Consider the following 26860-nt stretch of genomic DNA (forward strand, 5'->3'; position numbering starts at 1 on the left):
CAGCAGTACGGGTTACCTGCCAGCACTCCCAAAGTAATATCCGTTATGTCATAAAGAGCATATAATCACTGAAACACTGAACGCTAAAAAGACTGAAACTTTCAGAAAAGTTCTCACCATTTTGAGGGTGTCCTCGGGCCGTAGCAGAGACACCATGGCGTGGAGGTGCCTGTGCTGCACATCGGACTGCCCTCCCACTGATGGTGAGGGCTTGCATACAGTGAGCACGGTGTCATCGCCTGTCTGTTCCCCCTCTTCCAGCAAGAGCACCACACCTTTCACCAAAGCAAAACTCTCCCTGCAAACACAGTCAAGGAACACAACACAATCCTTTACAATTAATCACAGACAGCCGTGATCATGGTGATTACTGCTAAATAAAGAGGCTCTTTTCAATCAATCGAGGTCTGCCATCTTTAACCGCTTAGCGTGATCCCCCTAGTGGTCAGCATGCCGACATGCCTAGACTGCTCAACTTAGACATTCATTGCTCCTGCAACCAAAGTATGAGTTAAAAACAGAAATGCTTTGTTTCAGTTTCATTAGTAGACGATACACGACAACTATGGCGAATATGGAGTTTCGCAGCACCAACACTGTCGCTCTGGTCATTCATTTAACAAGCACCCCCTCCCTGCAGTCTCATCTACAACTACACCCCCACCCATGACATAACGGACAATATTTTGTATGTAGGCATTCATAAAAATATTCTTTCACCACTCAAAAATCATATTCCGTCATAGCAACAAGATAAACCTGACAATAGCCCTAAGATATGCCAATACAGCAGTGAAAACGCTGCTCACTGAATAACAAAATAAACAAGACAAAGTTTTCAAAAATTATACCATGTCATTCTACAGTCAATATCTGTGACTAAATATTGAATAAATATACAACCTTACCATTGGTTTTACACGTAGTCCCTTTTGAGACTGAGTGGTCAAATATTGTCTGAAACAATCTGTTTGTAAAATATACGTGCATTTGGGACGCCTGGGTACCTTCCAAAATAGCTGTGCGTAATACCATGCATATTGTTTACGGCATTGTCAACCTATTTAGTAAAGTCTGGCTTGACTGACAATTCATTTATTCAGTAGGTAAGAGTACAAGCATTCTAGCGATCTATAACAAGTCTAATTGTGCTTTTGGAATAGCGTTTTATAGTTCAGCGTAACCGAAAGTTTATGATTTTCTCATCATCGCATTCACTTATGCATTCACTGTGTGGTAGCAGTAAAAGACACTGCACCTGACGAAATGTTGTCAACAATTTTTCGTAATTTATTGGAAAACACTATTATTATTGAGGACTTCTAAGCATAGCTAGCCATATGTTTGCGGACAGACCAAGCTGACATTGTTTTCTGGAGTAAGACAGAAGCAGAGAAAACTGTATCATTGATTCAGGGGCGAGCGACCAACGAGTGAATTGGTATCTTGCATGGCAGCCTTTCACCGTTGGTGTATGAGTGTGTGTGTGAATGGGTGAATGGGAGGCATCAATAGTAAAGCACATTGGATAAAAGTGCTATATAAATGCAGTCCATTGATTCATTGTCTCTGTCTCTATCTACTGAACACAGATAAGATAATATAATAAGATTTCATCATATATTATTTGCTTATTATATTATTATATTTACTGCTCAAAATATTTCGGTTATATACGTTATTTTTAAATTGAGTGTTTTTAAATAGGTTAGTGGTATTTTATAATGAGGATATTTCACAATGTAATGTAAGCGTTGGTAGTTTAGTGTTGGACGGTTGAAAATAGTTTTCATGCCATCCCATCCCCATACATCCCCAAGAAAACACACAAGAGTACAGAGTAGAGAAATACATATGAGAGTTAATTATTACACATTTAGGTACTGTACCATATTGTGTGACAATATTTTTGCATTATTTTTTAATCTGATATCAATGTTTCACCTTAAACCTTCATAAGGGGCCCATTTATACGCTTTATAATGGACAAAAAGCATTTTCTTCATTTTTGGAGAGATTCTGGATATGTTTCTGGACCCCTAGATATATTACACCGCTGTACTGATGGAAAGCTTGTAATTCCCACTTGAAAATGATGCAACAGTGAGTTTCTTGAGTCAAAACGGTTGATTTGTAGTGAAATATGTCAATATGTTGTGATTTATAGCAATGTATAATTTAGACATTTTGGATAGATTTGGAGACGCTGGGTACACTGCTTAGTTTTTGCTTCATAGATCTTTAGTAGTTCTACATATCCACCCTTAGATTTTATGAACTTGTGGTCAAGAAGTTTTTGATCCAAGACATGTATAGTTTAATATGCTGTATATATGCAATATCTCGATATTTCATTGCAAACTAAAAAAGAGCAAATTCATTTTTGCAGATTTTTTGCCTAGACAATTGCATTTGTGGCACTTCATTTCTTCTAAAATTATGAATATAAACTAACCTAAGTTAGTACTATAAATGGTACAAATGTCTTGCTTCATTTAAGCCATTTTTTAAGTTTCTGAGGTGTTCACACGTGGAGTTATAGAGCTTTAAATGGGGTACCCCCTAAATGGGCAAGGATTGGCCAGATTTGGCATGTGCACTAAGGGGTTAAGGACATTCCAACCTGTTAAATGACCTAGTAGTAGCTAGGAGCGGTTTGAAGGAACTAAGAGGCTCCCGAAGGATGCTTGAGCAAGGAAACACGAGTGCATTCTTTGTAGAAGTATTATTTTGAAGTGCGTGACATTTAAATGATTGATCTATGGATCCACCTCTCCTGATCTGATACTAGACTGAGCATGGATGTATCATTTGCCTAATTCACATTTCCTCTATTCCTCATTTCCTCAAATCCTTTCCTTGCATCCTCATTTGTGAAGCTGAGTGAGGTAAGGATGCAAAGCAATTGGAAAGAGTCCAAGGATGGATAAAATAATGATTGGAAAGAGCCACTAATATTGTAGGAGATAAGCAAAATGGCTTCAAACTCAGCTCCTCGCCTTCTCCTGGCAAAGGATACATTGATGTATGTAAGCGCAGAATTGTTTTCACATTTCTGTGTAACATCGTCATGCTCATGCCCATAGAGATTGAAAGCCCATTCCACAGAATCTGACACTATCCAAACTACAGAAAGCAGAGACAGTGGTGAACTTACCATAAATTTCCCCAATTATACAAGATATTTAGCCTAAATTGCGTGTATTTAGGTTGGTTATTATCACACACAGCATCCTACCTAGATTGCCTACAATTTATGTTTTCTGGCTCATATCCTACAGACAAATTCAGCAATTTAAAACGGGAAATCAAGTTCAGTTATTTGCTTGTACATGAATGTTAGTTAAATGAACACGACTCTAACATACAGTTGGGGCTAAACTCAATTTTTCACAACTCCACACATTTCATGTTACCATACATTTCCTGTGTGAAGTCAATTAGGGTATCTACTTTATTTCCATAAGAGGTCATTTCAAAATAATAGCTAAGAGACAGATTTATTTCAACTTTTATGTACTATATCAGATTTTCAGCAGGTCAAATGTTTACATACACTTTGTTAGTATTTGGTGGCATTGCCTTTCAATTGCTTAATTTGAATCAAATGCTTGGGGTTACCTTTCACAAGCTTCTCACAATACTTTTCCAGAATTTTTGCCCATTCCACCTGACAACTTAGTCAGGTTTGTGGGCCTCCTTGCTCAGACATGCTTATTCAGTTCAGTCCACACATTTTCTATGGGATTCAGGTCAGGGCTTTGTGATGGCCACTCCAATACCTTCACTTTGTTGTTGCGACCCAGTTTTAACTTTCTAGCTGATATCTTGAGGCGTTGCTTCAGTATGTATAAATAATCCTCCTTCCTCATGATGCCATCCATTTTCTGAAGTGCACAATTTTCCAGCAAAACACCCCCACAAGATGATGCATGCTTCACAGTTGGGATGGTATCCTTCAGATTAAAAGCCTCACCCTTTTTCCTCCATACATAGCGCTGATCATTATGGTCAAACAGTTCAATTTTTGTTTCATCCGACCAGAGAACACACCTACAAAAGGCTAGGTCTTTGTCCTGATGAACACCTGCAAACTTCATTCTGGCTTTTTTATGCCAATCTTTGAGTAGGGGCTTCTTCCTTGCACCACAGCCTTTCAGGCCATGGCGATGTAGGATTCTCTTAATGGTGGATGTAGATACTTTAGTACCTGATGCCTCCAACTCCTTCACCAGTTCCATTGTTGTTGTCTTGGGGTTCAGTTGAACCTTTCAGACCAAAGTTCATTCAGCCCAAGGAGTTAATTTGTGCCTCTTTCCTGAACGATGCAGTGTCTGTGTGGTCCCAAGATTTTTATATTTGCATACAATTGTTTGTACAGATGCTCACGGTACCTTCAGTTGTTTGGAAATTGCTCTTAAGGAGGAACCGTCTTGGCTGAGTTGCGTGGATTTTCCCATCGTATCAAGGGCAAAAAGGCAGTGGCTCTAAAGGTAGGCCCTTAAATACAGCCGCTGGTGCCAGTTAACTCCCAAATTAACTCCTAAGTATGAAAATTAGCCAATCAGAAGCTTCTATAAAGTCATTACATCAATTTCTGTAATCTTCCAGACTGTTTAAAGAGACAGTCAACTTGGTGCGATTAGGCCTGGCTCACAGTTGGATTTCCAACTGATCCCAAAGTTGTTGGATGAGGTTGAGGTCAGGGCTCAGTGCAGGCCATTCAAGTTCTTCCACATCGTTCTCAACAAAACCATTTCTATATGAACCTCGCTGTGTGTCCGGGGGCATTGTCATGTTGAAACAGGAAAGAAACTTTCCCAAACTGTTGGGGAAGCACAGAATCGTCTAGAATGTCATTGTACGCTGTACCATTAAGATTTGCCTTCACTGGAACTAAAGGGCCTTGCCCAAACCATGAAACAGTCCCAGACCAAGGGGTGTCCAGATACTTCTGCTCATATAGTGTGTAATTTCATTTTTAATGTTAAGCCACTGTGGATTCTCAGTGGATTTGTTAGTGCAAGCGATGCCAATTCTTCTCTCTCAACATGAATAATGTTGACATTACTGTCCGTTTATGTTTGTGTCAATTGTTGGATGTGAGTAATGCAGTTTATAAAGCCTGAATTTCAGTTACTTACATCTTGTAAATGCCTAGAGTTGATTCAATTATTTGCACTGCTGTGAGTGATTTGAGAGTTGCGTCTCTTCCGACAGGATTATCCCCTGTCATTTCCCTACATCAAAGCAATTCTAACGTGGTTATTTTGTCATGGTGCTGTATTACCCATGCCAAGTTATTCAGTGCTAACACAGTGTGATATTGACTGCTCACTGTGTTTTATCATCAATAGAGGGAGGTTCTTTTTCTAAACCGAGGTGAGTGGTGATGGGGTGGGGGGCTTCATGTAGGCAGTAGTGATTAATACAACAGTCAAAAGCCATGTATATCTCAGACTGATTGCTGTACAAATAAGAACAACTCTTCACTTTACCCATGTTTATTATTATGTTTGAAAACACGGTCACAAATATAATAGGTTTTGAGACTAAGGCTAATAGGTTGGTTTCAATGTTTTCAAAGTGGGAGCAAAGGAAAAAATTGGTTTTTCATTTCGTTCTGACGGCTTCAGGAAAATTATGCTGCAGGAGGAACAAAACAGAAAGAAAACATTTTGTTTTCAAGCCTTGCTACAGGCCACTCAGTGCCACAGGAGAGCCAGTTATCTTTGATAAAACTGACAAACTTGGTAACTGGTAACCCGTGAACGGCAAACACCTTTACACCGTTTTTTATCGACTGAGCACCACAGCAACCCATATTCAGCACAAAATAATCATGAAAAACAACCAAAAAAACAGTTGTGGCTCAATGACCACTTAGACTATAAAGGAAAGCATTCCTCATTCCTGAATACAATGGTATTAATTTATCTCATTTCAGAGAGTCATAAGTGACATCGCAATGACGTACCGTTTCTGTAGTCGCCCTCTCCTCGGAACACTTTCATCCTACAAGAAATCAGGAAAAATATGAGGTAACCTTAAATGATTACATCTAATATATGAAATCATAAATAGTTACAATATTAAAACAGAGAAATAAAGAAAGAGAGAAAGTAAAAGAGCCATAGAACAAACCCACATCCTCAAAATCACCATGTTGTACTCCCAAAATTAAGGAGTCCCAGAGTAGTGGTGCCGTTAACGCAGGATTCTGCATTTTGTACGCAGAAAAAAGCCTAAAGAAAAAGCACTGCATTCCATAAAAGCAGATTTTCCAAGGTTTTTTATGATTACAATAGAAGATGACCCAATCTGATATAACCACAACAAAATAATTGTTTCCTGTTTCTTTGAGCCAATCAGTGTCTGACATTGTGTTGTTTATGGGATCATTCACACAGCGTAGAATTGTGAGATTCAAGAGCAAGTGCCTAATTTGAACGGAAAGTTGAAAATGACATGTCAAGCTCCACTACATGGCCAAACGTATGTGGATATCTGCCATCCAGGATCTCATCTATAATTATGGGCATTCATATGGAGTTGGTCCACCCTTTGCTGCTATAACAACCTTCACTCTTCTTGGGAAGGCTTTATACTAGATGTTGGAGCATTGCTGCTGGGATTTGTTTCCTTTCAGCCAGAAGAGCATTAGTTAGTTTGGGCACTGATTGAGTGATTAGGCCTGGTTCGCAGTTGGCTTTCCAATTGATGCCAAAGGTGTTGGATGGGGTTGAGGTCAGGGCTCTGTGTAGGCCAGTCAAGTTCTTCCTCATCGTTCTCAACAAAACCATTTCTATATGGACCTCACTGTGCGCCTGGGGACATTGTCGTGTTGAAACAAGAAATAACCTTCCCCAAACTGTTCAGGAAGCACATAATCTTCTAAAGTGGGATTGTAGCATTAAGAATTGCCTTTACTGGAAATAAATGGGTGAGCCCAAACCATGCAGAACAGCCCAAGATCAAGGGTGCCCTGGTACTTTTTTGTCATATAGTGTAGCTTGCTCACCATGAGTAAATTAAAACAGATATTGCTATACTTTTAATAATAATATTAGCCTGTGTGGCAAAAATTCCTTTTTTATCAGAACACCAAAGTCATTTATTTTAGCTTCCCACTCATCCAGCTATTTCATCCCACCTCTGTTACAAGTGTCATAATACATTTATGAATGACATTTATTGTGTTATTATTGTGAGTTAGTAAAAATTCACAACAGGGCCAAAAGTATGTGGACTCCCCTTCTAATTAGTGGGATTGGCTACTTCAGCCACACCAGCCACACCCATTGCTAACAGGTCCAGAAAATCAAGAATACAGCCATGCAATCTCCATAGACAAACATTGACTATAGAATGAGTCGTACTGAAGAGTTCAGTGACTTTCAATGTGGCACTGTTATAGGATGCCACCAACAAGTCAAATTTCTGCCCTGCTGGAGCTGCCCTGGTCAACTGTAAGTGCTGTGATTTCGAAGTGGAAACAGCTCAGCCGTGAAGCAGTAGTCAAACAAGCTCACAGAACAGGACCGCCGAGTGCTGAAGCACGTAGTGCGTAAAAATCATTTGTCCTCGGTTGCAACACTCACTACAGAGTTCCAGACTGCTGCTGGAAGCAACATCAGCACAAGAACTGTTCGTTGGGAGCTTCATGAAATGGGTTTCCATAGCCGAGCAAACGCACACTAGCCTAAGATCAGCATGCGCAATGCCAAACGTCAGCTGGAGTGGTGTAAAGCACACTGCCATTGGACTCTGGAGCAGTGGAAGTGCATTCTCTGTGCTGAATCATGTTTCACTATCTGGCAATCTGATGGACAAATCTGGGTATCATTTTCAGGTGTCCACATACTTTTGGCCACGTAGTGTAGTTATTTTTTATCAGAAGGTAAGTGAATTAGTGTAAAACGCATATTTTTAAATGTCCTGCTTTCCAAACACGCAGCATTCCATGGGCCATACTCATATTTCCATGTTTTAGTAACAGCACATGGTTCACGTTTTAGAAAAAGTATGGCTTGCCAATATTATGATCACTGCAATTTATAAGAAATTTCAATACATTAGCTAACAAATCACTTGGTATTGCCTGTCAAGAATATACCTAAACCAATTGGACTCCTCTGTACTGAAGGGCTGTAAGTCTTTCACTACAAACTTGGTGACAGCCCTGTGACATTTTTCAGTTCTCTCCTGTGTCATTCCTTGTCTAGGACTGGATTGCTTTGCTGGATTGCTCTTGCTCCACTGATTGTGCCCGGTATGTACTTCCCTTTTTTGTGGAGACAGGGAGTGTGAAAGAGTCGGTGTTAGGAAAAGTTTGTTAGTTGGAGGATGGTATTGTGGTTTCAAATATGTATTTGCCATTAGTTCGAGTTTTTAAAACCCATACTATAAGCAAGGTTAGATGGTTTTGCTCCTGAGGTGAAAACCTTTGTTGCCATTAGGGGACAGAGAGGGAATTTTCCACTTTTTTACTTCGTTAAGCACTCGGCTAGAAGACGGTAAGCTAATTGGTCACCTTCTTGCTGACAAGTTTTTTGTGGTTTTTTGCTGTCAGGAGCAAATCTAGCTGTCATTAAACAGTTTGTCTCCATTGTTAAGTTGCTAAAGTTAACTGTAGTTTATGCAATTTCTGTATAAATTTTGGTTCTATTTTGTCCTCAGATATAAATAAAACATTACCTTGATAGTATAAGTGTTGTTTTTTCTTCCAGTTATTTCCTCTTAAAAAACAAGCTAGTAAAAGCTAGCTAAGATATTAGTTGATTATGACCAGGGTGTAAAATTAACACCCACCACCCGCCAAATGCAGGTGATTTTGCTGAGTGGCTGATAAATTAGTGAGGCTCACACACCACAGTGGCGGATGCCCAAACTTTGTGTGTACTGTGTTATCGCGTTATTTACATGGCAGTAACCTGGCAACCCATCTCGTGTCACGGCCCCGAGACAATATTTCAATGAGAAGTGGCGACATGATCAGGTGATCATGATGAGGGGTCTAACAAAAAGTATTCCTCCCACTGTCGTATTTAGCCTTTTAGCAGCGACTGGTGAGCTGAAAACTTTCCATTAAACTAATCATTGATATCATATTGTTTAATTAATTTTCAGTGATTAACAAGCATGCAAACTATCTGACTAATCAATTGGAAAGTGACACTCAGATTCTTTGCATTGAGTTAGGGAGATTAAATGATAAATGTGATTTAGAAAAATTTGTTTTAATCACTAAGCAGTGGCAGAAACTTCCCCTGATTTTCCTTGAGTATCAATACAATTAATCCAAAAAATAGGCTACTCAATACTACCATATATAGCCTGCTCTCCCCAAATAGGCAGTTTTAGCGAGTAGCCTAGGCCTTGTAGCCTACATTTATTTTCATTTGCAGTACGAAATTGTGCACATTTTGAATCAACATTATTTGCGGATACATGCACTTCCTTCTCCGCACTCGTATTCATGGCAAATATCTGCAATGCGTAGATAGTAAACAATCTTGAAGTTCAGGTTTTGTTTTTGCTGGTTATTCTGTTCTGCTACCTCAGGACGCCTAGCACCTCCCCCTCTTCGCACCTGCACTTCCAGAACACGTCTCCTGTCTGTTCTGGCCCCACGATGGTGGAATGACCTCCCTGTGGAGGTCAGAACAGCTGAGACACTGACCCATTTCAAACGACGACTGAAGACTCACCTCTTCAGGCTGCACCTCTCCCCATCCCTCCCTACCCCCCTGTAAATGACTGTAAGCTTAGGGTTGTAACTAGGCAGCTGTTTCGTAGGTGACTTAGGTGCATTAACTGTCTTAACTACTGCTTGTATTTTTTCCATAGACTGCGTTGTTGCCGTTCTCGTTGTGTTAGTGTTAATCAGTTTAACCTTCAGGGTCCAAGTTGAACTATGCGGTTGTTCCCTGCACTTGGACCGGTACTTCTCTCTAGGGGTTTCGTCATACTTGTTCCTGGTTATGGTTATACACTTTGTTGTACGTCGCTCTGGATAAGAGCGTCTGCCAAATGCCTGTAATGTAATGTAAGCTAACACAGTAGATAACAGACTGGTGTATCTTGTTTGTTAAGTGTAGACTACTTGGTGATTTAAATGGATTTTTAACAGACAGATGGAATTTATGATTTAATCCCCCTAACACAGTATGAAGATGCTGTGTGTTAGGCTACTTTCCATTTGATTAGTCTGATCCTTGGCACGCTTGATAATAAAGGAAAATTAATGAAAACAGGTTGAGATCAATGATTAGTTTAAAGGGAAGTTTTGCGCCCCACCAATTTTCAGCTCAGTGGCTGGTAAAAAATGTGAGTGGCTGGTAGAAGTTGAGAATCTACCAGACACAGTGGCTAGTGCATAAAAAAGTTAATTTTACACCCTGATTATAACCCAATTGATTACGCACTTGGTCGTTCTTTTTTGTGCTATTAATTAACGGTAGATAGTTATAAGTGGCATGTTTTTCCTCTCTTTTCAGCTGCAAGCTGTTCAAAGCCTTGTGTGTTTTTAGTTGTAATCTAGGTGTCTTCATCTCAGCAGTAACTTACTCTACTAACGATAGGGGGATAGGGGGTTAAAATGTGGCCAAAACTTTGTGAGGGTTGCAGCATAATTGTGAGGAAAGTGATTTCCAGAGTGAGTTAGTTTGCCACCGTTGCCAGTTCATTGAGCACCTCAAGAGAAAGGCCCTTGATCCTGAAGGCAGTTCACTGGACAGAACAGTTCACAATTGGTTGAGTACCAGGAACTGAGCAGCGTGTCCTTTTAGGAACTGGTGCGCATACCACAGCCGGGAAGGAGGGAGACTCCAGAGCAGGGTGAGAGAGTTGGGTGACAGTAGGGCATAAGCCAGAAAAGGGCAAGCATACAACACAGGGGCAGCATCTCCAGAGGTTGGGGTGTCCAACCGATTCCATGCCCTTGCAGGATTTGGACCAGGCACTTGACCCTAAGTGTGGGAGGACTGATGCACCTCAGGGCACCCAGATGGCCACATCTTCCAGGAAAAGGGAGTGTGTGATAGTGGGGGACAATTATTAGAGGGGTAGACAGCATAGTCTGTTCATGTTACAAGGAATCTTGTACAGTGTGTTGCCTGCTTGCTGCCCAATTGGAGATCTCCTGGAGCGTTCAGACAAGGCCTGAGCAGGGAGGGATCCAGTGGTCGTGGTTCATGTAGGGGCCAATGACATAGGTAAAGGTAAGTTTGAGGGTCTGCGGGACAAATTTGTGGAGTTAGCAGAAAAAATTAGGCGCAAAAACTCCACGGTAGTCTTTTCTTGAATACTGCTAATACCACGTGCAAGCATAGGGAAGCAAAGCTTTATTTGGAGGTTTAACATGTGGCTACAAACTTGGTGTAGGAAACGGGTACACCTGAACCGAAGAAGTATTGCTGCACTGGGCCAGCGCATGCTTAGGGTAGCACAGGACTATTTACAGGGCCACTGACAGGGCTACCTATAATAGTGAGAACACTGATAAAATCTTAATAAAGATGGTTTCGGGCAGTGGGGAGTCAGGGAGCAGGAGAAGATGTGTAGTCTGAAATGTCTGAGTTTAAAAGCTAAAAGTATAAAAAATTATTTTTGGAACCGGAGACTGTTATGAATAGCGGGGGACATAATTGGGATTATAGAGACATGGCTTGGGGAAGGGGATAGGGATGAATATAATATAGAGGGGTACAAACTAATTATGAAGGATAGATTCAGTAAGAGAGGTGGGGTGTGGCTGTCTACGTGAAAGAAAATCATAATATGAAATAAATTCTGGAAAATTGGCCAGGCTTAGCGAGGATATTTGGATTAAGCTCAGGGGAACATGAAAAGGCCCTTAATATAGATGTATGTTATTAGCTACCAGCTTCAGACAGTCATGTGAATACAATGCCCTTTCAAAATATAAAACAAGCTTAATTATAGTCTCAGGAAGGTGAGACTATAATTATGGGTGACTTCTAATTGGTTAATTAATTGGGAATTCATGACAGGACAGGAGAAAAGTGTGGATGAATTTTTAGATGCTATAGATGACCATGTTTTGGCACAGTACACTGTACATCAGTCAGTCAACAAGAGGGAAATCAATTCTGAATCTCGTGTTACGTATCCTGACAGAATTTACAGCATAGGGTCAGTGAAGCCAATCCGGACAAGTAATCGTCCTGCAGTTTGTTTGTTATATTTTGGCAAATTTAAGAGGGCGTCCTCTAGGTTTGGGGGGGGGGGGGATTATCTGATTATTGCCATTTATGGCAGTTCCAATCCTTTCCCTGTTTTTTTTTCCATTTCCACGATTTCCATGTTATACCAAAACAAACTTTAAAGAAATAAAACGGACACACAGTGGCCCAAACCTCGTTTTATCCCTTTAGTAATGCATGCATTTCACGTTCTTAAAGGCAAAAAATCATGATTTCTGTTAGTGATGGACCAAAGTGATTAAATCTGCAATGGTCTATCAATGCATTTTATAGATTTTTTTTGAAACTTCACAGAGTTGTTACTGCTGCTGCTGATGTTGTGTATGTTATTTTAGTCATTTTGCATGCCAGATCAATTAATTTAATTAATTAATGTTTTTTATAAACACTGCCACTTCTTCATGAACCTTACCATGATGCAGAATGACTTTAACCTATTTTCTGAGACAAATACCCAGCCTTAATTCTGTCTATTATTAGGCATGCATGCTACTGCATGGTGAGCTGGTGTTAAGTGATGTTGTTATTGTATATAGGCTATTATAGTAGGTAATAAAAAATGAAAAAAACATAGTAATAATCAAGGTAACTGAAAAATTCCTCAAATGGATACAAATAATTAAAATAAATTAAATAAATTAAATAAACGTACTGTAGAAAATAAATCCTTACATGGAATTTTACTGTTATATATAATTTTGACTTGACTTTAACCTCTTAGCGTAATACCCCTAGTGGTTGGCACACCAGCGTGCCTAGATTGCTCAACTCAGACATTCATTGCTACTGCAACCAAACTATGAATTGAAAACAGAAACTGTGTTCTAGTTTCATTAGTAGACAATGCACGGCAACTGTCCCGAATACAAAGTTTTGCAGCGCTACCATTGTCGCGCTGGCCGTTCATTTAACCAGCACCCTCTCCCTGCATTCTCATCTGCAACTACACCCCCCACGCATGACATAATGGACAATATTGTCTATCTGGGCATTCATAGAAATATTCTTTCACCACTAAAAATCGTATTCTGTCATAGCAACAAGATAAACCCAACAACAGCTCTAAGATATGACAAAACAGCAAAGAAAATGCTGCTCATTGAATAACAAAAAGAACAAGAAAATCTAAAAAGTAATTATACCATGCCATTCTACAGTCAATATCTAGGACTAAATATCGAATAAATATACAACCTTACCATTGGTTTTACACATAGAGATGTCCCTTTTGAGTTTGGGCAGTCATATGTTGTCTTGCATCATTCGTTTGTGAAATATACGCGCATTTGCGATGCCTAGGTACCTTCCAAAATATCTGTGCGTAATACCACACATGTTATTTACGGTTTTGTTGCCCTTTTTAGTACAGTCTGGCTTGATCGACAATTAATTGATCCAATAGTGACAGAATAAGCTTTCTAATGATGTATAAAATTTCTAAGTTTGCCTTTGGAATAGTATTTTATGGCTGGGCGCAACTGAAAGTTTTCTCATAATCACATTCACTTACGCATTCACTGTGGTAGCTGTGAAAGACACTGCACCCAATGAAACTATATCAATGATTTTCGTAATTTCTTGGAAAATATTATTATTATTGAGGGCATCTGAGTTGAGCCATATGTTTGCTGATAGACCTAGCTGACATAATTTTCTGGGGAAAGATAAAAGAGGAAAGAAGGTTTGGACTGACTTACTGTCTCTGTCTCTATCTACTTAACACAGATAACATTTCATCATTGCTATGTAAGTATCACTGCTCAAAATATTTCGGTTATATACGTTATTTTTGAAATTGAGTGTCTTTAAATAGGTTAGTGGTATTTTATAATGAGGATATTTCACACTGTAATGTAAGCGTTCGTTAGTAGCTTAGCAGTTTTTGTGTTTGATGGACCAGATATGACGTGAAGGTTGGAACATGGTGGACGGTTGAATATTGTTTTCATGTCATCCCATCCCCATGCAAGAAAACATTACATACTGTAGAATACACGAGAGTTCATTATTACACATTTAGGTACTGTACCGCATTGTGTGACAGTGTTTTTGCATTATTTTTTAATCCAATATCAATTTTTAATCTTAAACCTTCATAAGGGGCTTGTTTATATGCTTTATAATGGACAAAAAGCATTTTATGCATTTTTGGATAGATTTTGGATAAGTTTCTGGACCTTTAGAAATTTTAGACCACTGTACAGGCGTAAAGCTGGTAATTCTCACTTGAAAATGATGTAACTGTGAGTTTCTTGAGTCAAAACAATTGATTTGTAGTGAAATACATAATTATGTTGTGATTTACAGCAATGCATAATTTAGACATTTTGAATAGATTTGGAGACACTGGGTACACTGCTTAGTTTTTGCTTCATAGCTCTTTAGTAGTTCTACCATATCCATCCTTGGATTTTAGGAACTTCTGGTCAAGGAGTTTTTTATCCAGGACATGTTTAGTTTAACCTGCTGTATATATGCAATCTCTCAGTATTTCACTGCAAACTAAAAAAGAGCAAATTCATTTTTGTCATTTTTGATTCTTTGTCTAGACAATTGGATTTGCGGCACTTTTACAGAATTTTTGCCCATTCCTCCTGACAGAACTGGTGTAACTCAGTCAGGTTTGTGGGCCTCTTTGCTCGGACACACTTTTTCAGTTCAGTCCACAAATTTTCTATGGGATCCAGGTCAGGGCTTTGTGATGGCCACTCCAATACTTTCACTTTGTGGTATTTAATCTAGTTTGTTACAACTTTGGAAGTATGCTTAGGATCATTCTCCTGCTGGAAGACCCAGTCGCGACCAACTTTCTGGTTGATGTCTTGAGGTGTTGCTTCAGTATTTCTAGATAATCCTCGTTCCTCATGATGCCATCCATTTTCTGAAGTGCACCAGTCCCTTTTCCATGAAAACACCCCCACAAGATGATGCGGCCACCCCCGTGCTTCACAGTTAGGATGGTGTTCTTCAAATTAAAAGCCTCACCCTTTTTCCTCCATAAATAGCGCTGATCATTCAATTTTTGTTTCATCCGACCAGAGAACACTCCTACAAAAGGCTAGATCTTTGTCCTGGTCATCATCTGCAAATTTTATTCTGGTTTTTTTATGCCGGTTTTGGAGTAAGGGCTTCTTCCTTGTGCGACAGCCTTTCAGGCTATGGCGATGTAGGATTCTCTTAATGGTGGATGTAGATACTTTGGTACCTGATGCCTCCAACTCCTTCACCAGTTCCTTTGTTGTTGTCTTGGGGTTCAGTTGAACCTTTCGAAGCAAAGTTCATTCAGCCCTGGGAGTTAATTTGTGCCTCCTTCCTGAACGATGCAGTGTCTGTGTGGTCCAAAGATTTGTATATTTGCATACAATTCTTTGTACAGTTGCTCGTGGTACCTTCAGTTGTTTGGAAATTGCTTCTAAGGAGGAACCAGACTTGTGGAGGTCCACAATTGTTTTAAGTTCCTGGCTGAGTTGCTTGGAATGGTATCAAGGGCAAAAAGGTAGGCCCTTAAATACAGCCATAGGTGTCAATTAACTCCCAATTAACTCCTCATTATGACAATTGGCCAAACAGAAGCTTCTAAAAATTCATTACATCAATTTCTAGAATCTTCCAGACTGTTCAAAGAGACAGTCACCTTGGTGTATGTAAACTTTTGACCCACTGGAATTCTGATATAGTGAATTAAAGCTGAAATAAATCTGTCTCTAATCGATTGTCTTAAAATGACCTCTGATGTGAACAAAGTAGAAATGTATGGTAACATGAAATGTGCAGAGTTGTGAAAAACTGAGTTTGAATATCTTTAGCCTAGGTGTATGTAAACGTTTGTCCTCAACAGAAATTAGCTCACTTGCCCCCTGCCTGTCACCCACAACCAATCTCCAGCTTTCCCCTTTGCCACCTCTGGCAGCAGCAGGTCTGGAAGATTGTAGAAAATAACTACATTAACTAACTAGTTCACTAATCCATTTACTGAGGTCCATTAATTGATGTTTCTGTCAAATACCCCACCCCCATCAATATGTCAAACATGTCCCATAATTTAACATGCCACATTTATTATTCAAAAACAGGCCTACTCCTTATTAATTAGTGTACTGAATAATAAATATATTCAGAGAATATATTTTTGATGTGCATCGATATAAAATGGGAAGTGACAGAAATATTCACTCAGATGAGTGATTTCTTCCAAGGCCTCCAAATTAAGGGTTTTCTGCTTAGATTTAGGAATAGCAAAATTAATTTTGTTGTAAAAAAAATATTTTCAGGCATAAAGCCTCAAGAACTTTTCTTGCGAGTGCTTAACATTTTCAGCTTACCTACTGAAAAACGTACGGTTTGTTTATGCAGGAGAAACAATGTGTCCTTTCATGCAAGCCAAACATACTATAAATCATTAAACATTCAATTTCATCAGCTAAAATGCTTTTCAGTTGTCACTATCATACCTTGCAACTGGCTGGCTGTGTACTGGGCAGAACTTATACTGTCCAGCTCAAGTCTTTGCTGGCACATGGTGGGTCCCGCTGACTATACTGAGGGACTGCTTGACCAGTAGTCAGAGAAGCCTGTAGGTGTACTTTGTTTCAGAGAGTCTATCCGAACCGTATGTAATAATATTCACATGTACACAATAGTTTTGGCATGTTTTAATGGTGAAATGGACAACAATGATAATTCCTCAGGGGAATTGCTAAGGAAACAAGAAACAATCTATTGATGCTTCTACAAATTAGCACATTTATGGACTAAGAATTACTGTGGATTGTATTCGATGGATTCTTGCCGTGATAAAAACACTGCTTTTACAGTGATTCATGTTGTCTGTGAATTACCAAAACACACAGAAGGTGCGGACCCCCAAGCTTGTTTTGTCACCCCATATGTTACAAAATGAGGAACCATTGTTGCTAAAACATTGGCAACATAAAATAGTTTACAGAGATAGAACCGTGAGTTTCAACACTTTCAACCCATATATCGTGTAACCAGACTGATTGAAAATTTCACCATAAAAAAAATGCAAATGCAAAAATGAATGCAAATAAACCCACTCCAGCTTGAATACAGGCCGGTGCGACTTAAGGGCTTAAAGTGGCCCGCACATTCAAGTGTTTTAACCTGTCCACTGTGATGGAACTGCACAGAACATAAAAAGACAATGAACGTAGTAGCATATTAGAACGTCATTATTATGGTCAGATAGAAACATATTATAGGCTACCATCATTTTAAACAAGACCAGGTCAAAACCTAGTATACGGCTGGACCTCTCCGGCCGACCAATGGTGTAACTTCATCACTCAGTCACAGACATTCGCGTTTGTAGGGCTGGCCCCGCTGTTGCAGTCCAGCCAAAAACAGTAATGTTTTCATGAAAATTTTTGTTTTTACAATCAAAGCAAAAAAAAATTAATCATCTGCAGCTATGTTAGAATGAATTAAAGTGGATGTAATTAATGAATTACATGTAAATACCGATAGCAGCGCCATTCCTCCAGAAACCTAATTGGCATTTCAGTTCTCACCAATCAGGAAACTGAACCAATTCAATACCGGCTCATAGTATCCATTTATAAAGTTGGATATGTAGTGGAGAAATTCAAATAAGAACCTTGCTCAAAGGTGCAACGGCAGTGTCACACATAGTAATCAAATCTACAACTGTCAGGATACCATTATACCATGCTGCTGCCCCCTTTTCTTCCTGTCCTGCTTTTGTGGAACGCAGCTTTGGTGTTGCAGCTTTTATACCATCCCTAACCTCTTGTATGTCCAGTGCTATTAATAGTGGCTGTGGAGTGAGCACGAGTTTGCAATTACAGCTACAATCATAGCTTTTCACTGCTGCCTTTCATTCTTCATCCTTTTGCTTCAATCTTCTTATGTTTTTTTAACAAAACAGTGAAGTAAATATCTATGGCATCACTTTTCACCCTGTTCTGGAGCTTGTGACTGCTGTGCCTGCTTATATTTGATGTTGACTGCCACAATTGCCTTGTAAGTAGCTTTTACTGTATTGGATTTCATGCTGATAAATCTTTTGAGAGAGAGAGCAAGAGCAAAAGAGAGAGTACATGTGTGTCTCAGATGTAACTGTAATGTGATCAATTGGACCATAAAGACAAACACACAGGAAAACACTATACTGTAAGGTGGAACAACAAAAGATGTGACAACAGAAAAGAGAAAGGGACAGAGAGGCAGAATGAGAGAGCAGGAGAGTAAGAGACATATATTAATGAGTGATAGAAACAGAATGAGAGAGAGGGTGGGGGCATGACAACATGAGGGTTTAAAGAGGATGAAAATGGAGACAGTTATATTACCTCATATGCAACTGACATGTCCAGACAGACAGAAAAGCAGAAAGACAGGACCGGAGGAAAAGAGCAGTGATAGGGTAAGCAGAAAAAAGGAGAAAAAAAACAAGTTAATTCAGTCAAGCATTCAATTCAGTGCCTGACCTAATGTTTTTGAATGGTGCACACACATAACACAGCTTGATGTGTTGGGAGAGCTGAATAGACCAGGAAAACAATTAAAATTTTAAATAACATTTCAATTTGAAAAACAGAAAAAGAAATGAGAGAGTAAGAGAGAGAGAGAGAGAAGAGAGGGGGAGGTGTGTTATAGGAGTGAGTTCATACTCTTCAGACAGTGGTTAGGTTTGCTGTGATGAGCATAGGTTTTCTGTGAGTGTCATCAATCAATAACTGCCACACATAAAAAATTGTGACTAATGCTACTACACTGTCTATGGTGTGTTGGAAATGGTTCTGTTAAATAATGATGAAGTCTGTTTTATGTTGTTTTTTTTTGTTTTTTGTTTTTTTTTATACCAACGAACACTCCAGGAATTCCTGCTCAGACTGCATTTCTCTGACAAAAATCCCCAGGAGTTTTAGCCATTGACCAAAATGTTTGCTCAAGTAAGAAGGTCCATAAAGAACTTTAGTGCTGGTTCATGTTCTGGGTGAAACACCACTTTTAACGCTCTGCCTGGGTCAGACTACTTAGCCTCAATTGTGTCACTGAAATACCAGAACTGACTAACAGGTCATGGTGCTGGCAGACTAAACATGCTGTAATCAGGAAACCCTTATTAAAAAAACAAAAGTATGAGTCCATGCATGCCCTAAATATAGTTTCTGCCAACAAAGAACAGATACAGGTGCATAAGGTGGAAAGGGGCTCAAGACTTACCGGTGCCGTGCTGATGGAGGGGGCTCTGTGGAGTGTAAGTAGAGCCATAACTCCAGCTTTCCTTGGAGCTACTGCCAATAGCCTTAGTATGGAGACACGGCACCCCCGCCCCCCTCAGTCCCACTCCGGGATGCTATCCAGGAACAAAGAGACGACCCACAAACCACTGAAAATAAAATCATGACACCAAGAGCTACAGCAGCACAAGGTCAGCTAAATGCAAACTGATCACATACAGTATCTGATACAGTGATGAGCAAAGACACACAGTCTGGTCTATCACATTGTCCATCAGTGACATTGTCGCAAAATTTCTTTTAACCATGAAGAATCTCTGACTTGTTTACATTTTAGACAGATGTAACTGCGAAGTAAATCTATCACTGTTTCCGTCGCAGCACTTTCGACACAAGCAATATCAGAAGTGCTGTCCTCTTAAATTGGGATGGGAGGTACACCATCCTGCCAAGTTACGCACTGGCGGGGCAGCATGCCCCATATCTATACAGCAACACAATGAGTTAACCACAATGAAATAACCACAATGACCACACATAACCACAAATATTCCTCCAGAAAGGATATGTTTCTACTTGGTCGTCAAGTTCATTTTACAAAATGTACAAGTTCCTGTACATTTGCAACTTATAATAAATACCAAATGTGAAATAAATACTGTACATAAATACATACACACTTATGTAGAATACTTTTCCCCATGAGGACATTACCTAGCAGCACGTAACAAATTTGCAAACAGACCTTTACACCAAGGAACATACAATCATTCACACTATGGGGGGGGGGTATACATGCATAAATACATATACAAATTTGACATCAAGGCCTATTAAATAAATACTGAATCTTAAAAACCTATCCACACATATGTTCGCCCCATTAATGTACTGTATGCTTGTACACAGGGCCAAGTTACTTGAAACAACTCAGGAAACATTGGGCAACATTGCTTTGGAATACAGGTTGTTGAATTTGTATAACCCAAGATAGCCAGAACTGATTCTTGTAACTTTGTCATTTAAACACTTTTAATGGCAGGCCTAAATTTAGAATTAATGACTTATAGACAGTGCTTTGTAAGTGTGAGTAACTTTGCATTTGTGTATGTTAAAAACGTGTTTTTCATAACATTTCTTTTTACTGCCATGAGTGCCTCACCCACAAGCGTGGAAATGTGTTACCACGATGGCACAATTATAGTGAGAAATACCATCTTTGGAAAAAGGCTATATGGTGTCATTGCACTTAGATCAAACCTACCATGCATTAACAATAATATTTTTAAAACTCTTGTCAATCACCCACTCAATCTGTTCATAATGCCATCATAGTCTGTTTAAAACCATATATCGCTGCACCACCTTACAAATAAAAACATTTTTTATTTAACTAAAACACAAGCCAGTTTACTCTCAACATTGTCAAAGTCACATTAGTGGGTCTATATTTGAACTTTAAAGCGTGTAGCGTAGTTTTTCTTTTTCTGTTTTTGTAATTTGGTGGTTTTATGTTTCAAACATTCTGTGTTACGATGGCATTACAAACAGATTGAGCGGGTGACTGACAAGTCTTTTTTATATTTTTGATGAATAGTAGGTTCAATCTAAATGCAGTGACAGATTGCCTTTCCCCAATAGAAGGTATTTCTCGATCTGAAGAAAAACACGTTTGCAATGTACAAAAAAAAGCCATTAACACTTGCAAAATCTAGGCCTGCCATTAAAAGTACTGATATCAAAATTATGCCAAGTTACAATAAACAATATTGGCTAACTTAACTAACACAAATGAAACATTCTGTATTCCAAACCAATGCTGCTACCCAATGCATCCTAAATTCTTAGGAGTAACTGGTGTTCTGGTGTGCAAGTATTCATCAGCTGTTGAAAATATTCATTTAAATGATGAGTTCTTACATGGGGCCAGTTTTTTATGTGATACTTTGATGTGACAGTGAAAAGTTTGAATGACCACAATGTGTTCAGATGGTAAGATGAAAAAACACAGGGCCAAGTACTTCTAAGAATTTAGGATGCATTGGGTAGCAGCATTGGTTTGGAATACAGCATGTTTTATTTGTGTTAGGTAAGGTAGCCAATATTGTTTATTATAACTTGGCGTGATTTTCATATCAGTACTTTTAATGGCAGGCCTAGATTTTGCAAGCGTTAATGGCTTATAGTGCTTTGTATGTGTGAGTATCTTGGAATTTTTGTACGTTGAAAACGTGTTTTTCTTCAAATATCATTTCTTTTTGCAAAGTGTTTGTTGAGAAAGTGATAACAGTAATGCATATAAATGTAGACTATGAGAAGTATGCGTACACATACATACATGCAAACATCGTAGCCAGTCCCGGATGTAGACTGGTATGATTGGGAGGCAGAACAAAAATTTTTTTTTGGGGGGGGGGGGGGGGGGGGGGGGGTTTATCACATAATTTGTGATAAGTAATGCAGCGGAACGGGGTGTAAAAATGTGAAGTAACCCTTAAAGAAACAGTTGTGGATAAAGGTTATCATTGTGTGAATTTGTACAGTCTGATGAACGTGTGGCGTTTAGAACTTTCACTTTGCTAGATATATAAAGCAATGGCTGTGACAAACGTTGGGGTGGCGGAAGTATAAGAGGCTGGCACAGTGAGAAACGTAACAGAAATCCCCCAGTGCATGTACTCACTGATGTGACGGCCATCCAACGAGCTTTCATTCAGCAAATATCAGTAAGGTCCTTCAATTAGAGCTGCCGAGGTTGCAAGTTGTGTACCTTCTGTCCTGCTCTGTTTTCAGTTATTATCTTCTGAGATGGACTTCTTGTGTTTATGAGGTTTAAAAGGCATTTGGATACACTTAGCTGTAGGTAGGACTCCTCTTTGCTGTCTTCCCTAGGTAGAGTAACTAAGTAGTTAGTATAGAAACGCCACAGTGGTCAGCTGTTGTAGCTGTTTAAGAAAATCAAGAAACGTGCCGTCATGAAATGCATACGGGTGGCTGTGCATGACTTCAGCTGAACATATGGATTGAAGATTCAGTTATTCTGAGAACTGCAAAAGCAATAGTTTAAAATAGTTTAGACAATTATTAGTTAGCAAATAAGAGTACAATAAATAGTAAATAAAGTAAATATTAGTACAATAAAGTAAATAATTGCGTGAGATCGAGGCGGGATTCTAACCTACGACCTTGCGATTCGGAGGCAAAAACATTAATGTGCTCGTGGTTTAAAAGAAGGCAGACTCAGGTCCAGTTGTATTCCATGAGGCCAGGCTATATTGTAGCCGGCTAAAAAACGTTCACATTGAAAGCAAATGTAGCCGGTTTACTGAATAATACAGTGTATACGTTTGGTGAAAGACTGGCACGATTTGGTGCATAAGGATCCAGAGGAATTACTCAGTTTCAAAAGCAATATTTTAAAAGTAATAGACAATTGTGAGTGAGAAAATAAGCTTAAAGTAATAATCTCGAAGATTTTCATTAAAACAAATGTCTGTTAAATCACTATGTATCGCCGAATTAGGTAACACAATGGTGATTGAGCCTATTATTATATTAATTTATATTATTATTATTTATGATTAAAGAACTGGGTGTCTGTGGCGACATTCCCGGGAAAAAATCACAAGCGGCACATAGTTAGTGACGCGTTTTCCATCACCCATCAGTGGTTGGTCCACATGAGAGGGTAGACGGAACTAACGCAACAGGCTCGCTCTTCAACTCACTTGTGTGTGAGCGGCGTAGTGTTTTTTCCGGTGTCTGCATGCGTTACAATAACAGAGAAAGGGGGGTTGGGGGAGTTATGGAACCCTAAAACGTTTTTGTGTAACATGAGAGATCATATTATTTGTTGATGTTGATTTCGTATTACATTTAATGGCAATGTAACTTTACTAAATTACATAGCTATTTGCACAGCTAACGCTAGCTACCAGACCATGTCAAGAAAGACAACATTAGTTTAGACAACGTTGCGCACAGTATCCATCTCTCATATCAGGTAATGTTGCGTTAGCTAGCTAGCTAATGTAATGAACACAATCTAATGTCAGCTAACAATTAGAAAAAACGCTAGCTAACGCTACCGACCGGTACCGACCTCGCAAACCGTCTCTCGAATGCAATGCTACATTGTTGCAACCTCTAGTTGCAACGTTGCAGTGTAGCTAACTAAAGGCCAGTTCTGATCAATGATTCGCAACGAGACTGGATGTAACTTTCAAAATTCCAAGACGTCTGTTAACGTTCTAAAACTGCACTTGTCGATTTGACATGGTCGGTCTTTTAAAACCGCAGGGCAGGCAACGGCTCTGCTACTAGCCAGTTCACACCGCTGCAATTTTCTCTGCAACATTCTAAAACCGCTTCGCCTCGTTGCGAATCATTGATCTGAACAGGCCTTAACGTTACCGTTATTTACATTGCCATCGAGTTCATCATCATATTATAATGATCGGAATAAAGCCGGGGTATGTGGAGCAGAGTCGGGTCTGATTTCTGAAGACGTCAGGCAGGAGAAAACTAAATAAAAGAATACGGCAGTATGGATTAGCTTTGTTATTATTTTATTACGCTTCCTCATATGTTCCTTCAGCCTTGATGCCCTTTTTGATGAAATCTCCTTTGTTTTATTCTTCTTGTTCTGATTGCTAATTTAACACCCAGCTCAGCTTTATTCTCGAAGAGTTTAGCTAGCAAAACCAGAAACACCAGGGGTAACATTTTGCAAGGCAGTTGTTTCAAAAAGACCACACAACAATCATTCACGAAAAAGACTGCTTATTGTGCACGAGATACATAACTGAACGAGCCACAGGGAATCCTTCTCTGCAGTGTAAAGATGTTCATACCGGGCAAAAGGTGGATAAAGAACGTTTGCAGAAATTGATCATCACTAATTCTACCCCAGGTTTGCTACGCCATTTTAACCCGGCTCGGCAGTGTAAAGACATCTTGAGTTAGCCTAATGTTAGACAACGAATGAGTATATACATAACGTTACTTTTATAACAACCGTTTTTAATTCAGTAAATAGTAAGTGTTATAGTTGGCGTGCCAACTGACTGACGTCACACAGGCGACACTGGTTGGATCCGGTTGGATCTATGGGAAGTGAGGTCTAAAAACACACCTGCAATTACCGCTTCTCGCCATTGGTACCGCCAAAGAGAACGAAACGGAAATCTTTGATATTGTAACTTTAAGAATAGAGAAATTCTGGAGAGTCTCGGGTGGGATTTGACCTTGAAGCTCAGTGGTCCCAAGTCCCAACTTTACCAGTGAGCCGCAAACTTACTATGTTGATTGGAAATCTTCAAAAAGATGTAAGTCAATTTTGCGTGTGTATGTGACATTTTTATTGGCTGATGTAGGTGAAGGATTGGCAGATAGGTAAATGTCCAAATGGGGAGGTATTGTTTGTGGGCTTGCAGCATTAAGATGATGTAATCTGGTAAGAAAATAAAGAAGAAGAAAGAAGAAATGCAAAATTCCCTAAATTTTGGGCTTTATTGTGTGGGTGTGTGAAGTTGCTTGTGAATTATTTCTGTTGAAATGGGGTCAGAAGGTACAAGAAAGTAAAGTATTTAAGGTCTGAGAGTCCGTGATCATTGTGGTTATTTTTGTAGGCAACCCTGAAAAGTGGAAAACTCTCGGTGCTGTATAGGTATGGGGCATGCTGCCCCGCCAAGGCGTAATTTGGCGGGATGGCATACCTACCATCCCAATATAATTGTTCCGCCGTGGTAACACATTTCTACGCTTGCGGGTCATGCACTCTTCAGGATCAGAGGACAGTGCTTGTGGGGTTGCTTGTATCCGAAGTGCTGCGAGGGGTCACAGCGATATATTCGCTTGTTGTCACATCTGTCCAGAATGTAAACAAGTCAGACATTCTTCACGGCAAGAATAAATTTTACGATAACGATAAGCGGGAAGAACGCTGCTTAGCTGCTTGATTGGAGTAGCATATTTTGACTTATATCGTGTACATTGTTTCCATAGTCTGTTGTTTAGGTAAATATAGCTCATTCTCACTTAAAATAGCAGAGCTAAAACAGTCCGGGATATCCGGAAGCAAAAGTGAACACTGTCAGTGTACTTAGATTCACTGACCAACAGATCAACAGTTGGGATCCGTTAGCTATAGATACCCAACTCTGAGGCACAATCCGACATTTAACCCTTGATAACAGACGGATTACATGCAGTAATGCTTTTTTAATCATGCATTACATTACACTTCACTGCTTTGACGCCGAAACCAGCAGCTGTTGCGAGCAAGCTGCTTTCCCGCATAGCAGCAATCTAGCGACCTTAACAAACAAGAGATCCCTGTGACACATAGCCCAGCACTGTCACAAAATCAAAGTAAACACTGCACTTAACTATGCTTGTTCACTGTAAGTGTAACACGAATAGTCAGCTAGCTAGCTAACGTGTAATGATTGATCTAACAGGTAAGCGACATCAGAAAGCACGACAGTCCGCCAGCCAGATAATTAGCGGAAAAGCTATGTGGCTAAAAATATTTACGTATTTACTAGGTCATTAATTTTGCCTACTACTTGCCTAAGTATGCAACAGCAAAGAACATTAACGTTATAGAAACTACAACACAACGTGTCTGAAATGGGTCCATACTAGCTATAACAACAAACTATCGGTTAGGCATCCGAAGAAACCTGGCTGAACTGCCTAGTCGCTCTCTACAGAAGTCGGCATACTTGACATTACTGTAGCTCGCCAGCCACCTATGATAGTTCCTTCAAAATGAAAGAATTCACAACGCAGACTGACTTACGTTGCAGTGGTTCCTCTTTTATCTACCAGGTACCATTCGACACCGAACTCTCTTCCTTCCTTTGTTTTATACTTTTTCAGGATCTCTTTCTGCTCTCCAGTTATGTTTAAGCCTGGTTCCGAGCATGCAGTTTTCAATCCTTGCTGGAATACAGTTAAATGGCAGTAATGCACACTCTTTGCTCCCAGCGTCGAACCAGGAAGAAATAATTACGTCTGAGAAAAGTAAACATGCCCTTATAAGGAAGTGGCGGATTCCGCACTGCTTTTCTTAAAGGGGAAGGAACCGCCGTATTCTTGTTTCCGATTTTAGGGACGAAGCGCTGGCTTCCCGTGTAGATTATGTCCCAGCTTCCGGTCGTTAATAATTATCTCGACAAAAACATGTTTTCACCTTACCGAAATGCCAAGTTATTCGCGCATACAAATGACTGGCTATAATTAGGGGTCCAAGCAGCGAAGCTGCTGGAACCCTATTGTATCTGTTAGGATTATTCTTATTTTTCTCTGCTAAAAGTGTCTGAGGCTCAGCAACCATAAGTCCTAGACCAACCAACTTTGGTAGGTGGGTTTCTATGGCCCCCCACTACTCAGGCAGTACAA

At 39.6% G+C, this 26860-nt stretch overlaps 1 protein-coding gene across 6 annotated transcripts in view; it reads right to left on the reverse strand.

The window, feature by feature from the left end:
• Nucleotides 1–26477, reverse strand: part of si:ch211-203d1.3 (protein phosphatase Slingshot homolog 3) — a 56010-nt gene extending 29533 nt beyond the window's left edge. Inside the window, exons 1-4 of one of the 6 annotated variants that reach the window (XM_035425187.1) lie at nucleotides 26259–26477; nucleotides 19437–19569; nucleotides 5978–6015; nucleotides 118–298 (exon numbers count right to left, since the gene is read on the reverse strand). In XM_035425187.1, the coding sequence (XP_035281078.1) occupies nucleotides 118–298; nucleotides 5978–6015; nucleotides 19437–19484 (267 nt within the window). In that variant the 5' untranslated portion in view covers nucleotides 19485–19569; nucleotides 26259–26477. Of the gene's footprint in view, nucleotides 1–117; nucleotides 299–5977; nucleotides 6016–19436; nucleotides 19603–22136; nucleotides 22476–26258 lie in introns of those variants that run through there. The other 5 variants (XM_035425183.1, XM_035425184.1, XM_035425186.1 and 2 more) reach the window with 5 other exon arrangements.
• Between the last annotated feature and the right edge of the window lie 383 nt (nucleotides 26478–26860).

This window comes from Anguilla anguilla, chromosome 7 (genome assembly GCF_013347855.1).
Source record: "Anguilla anguilla isolate fAngAng1 chromosome 7, fAngAng1.pri, whole genome shotgun sequence".
Lineage (NCBI taxonomy): Eukaryota > Metazoa > Chordata > Actinopteri > Anguilliformes > Anguillidae > Anguilla > Anguilla anguilla.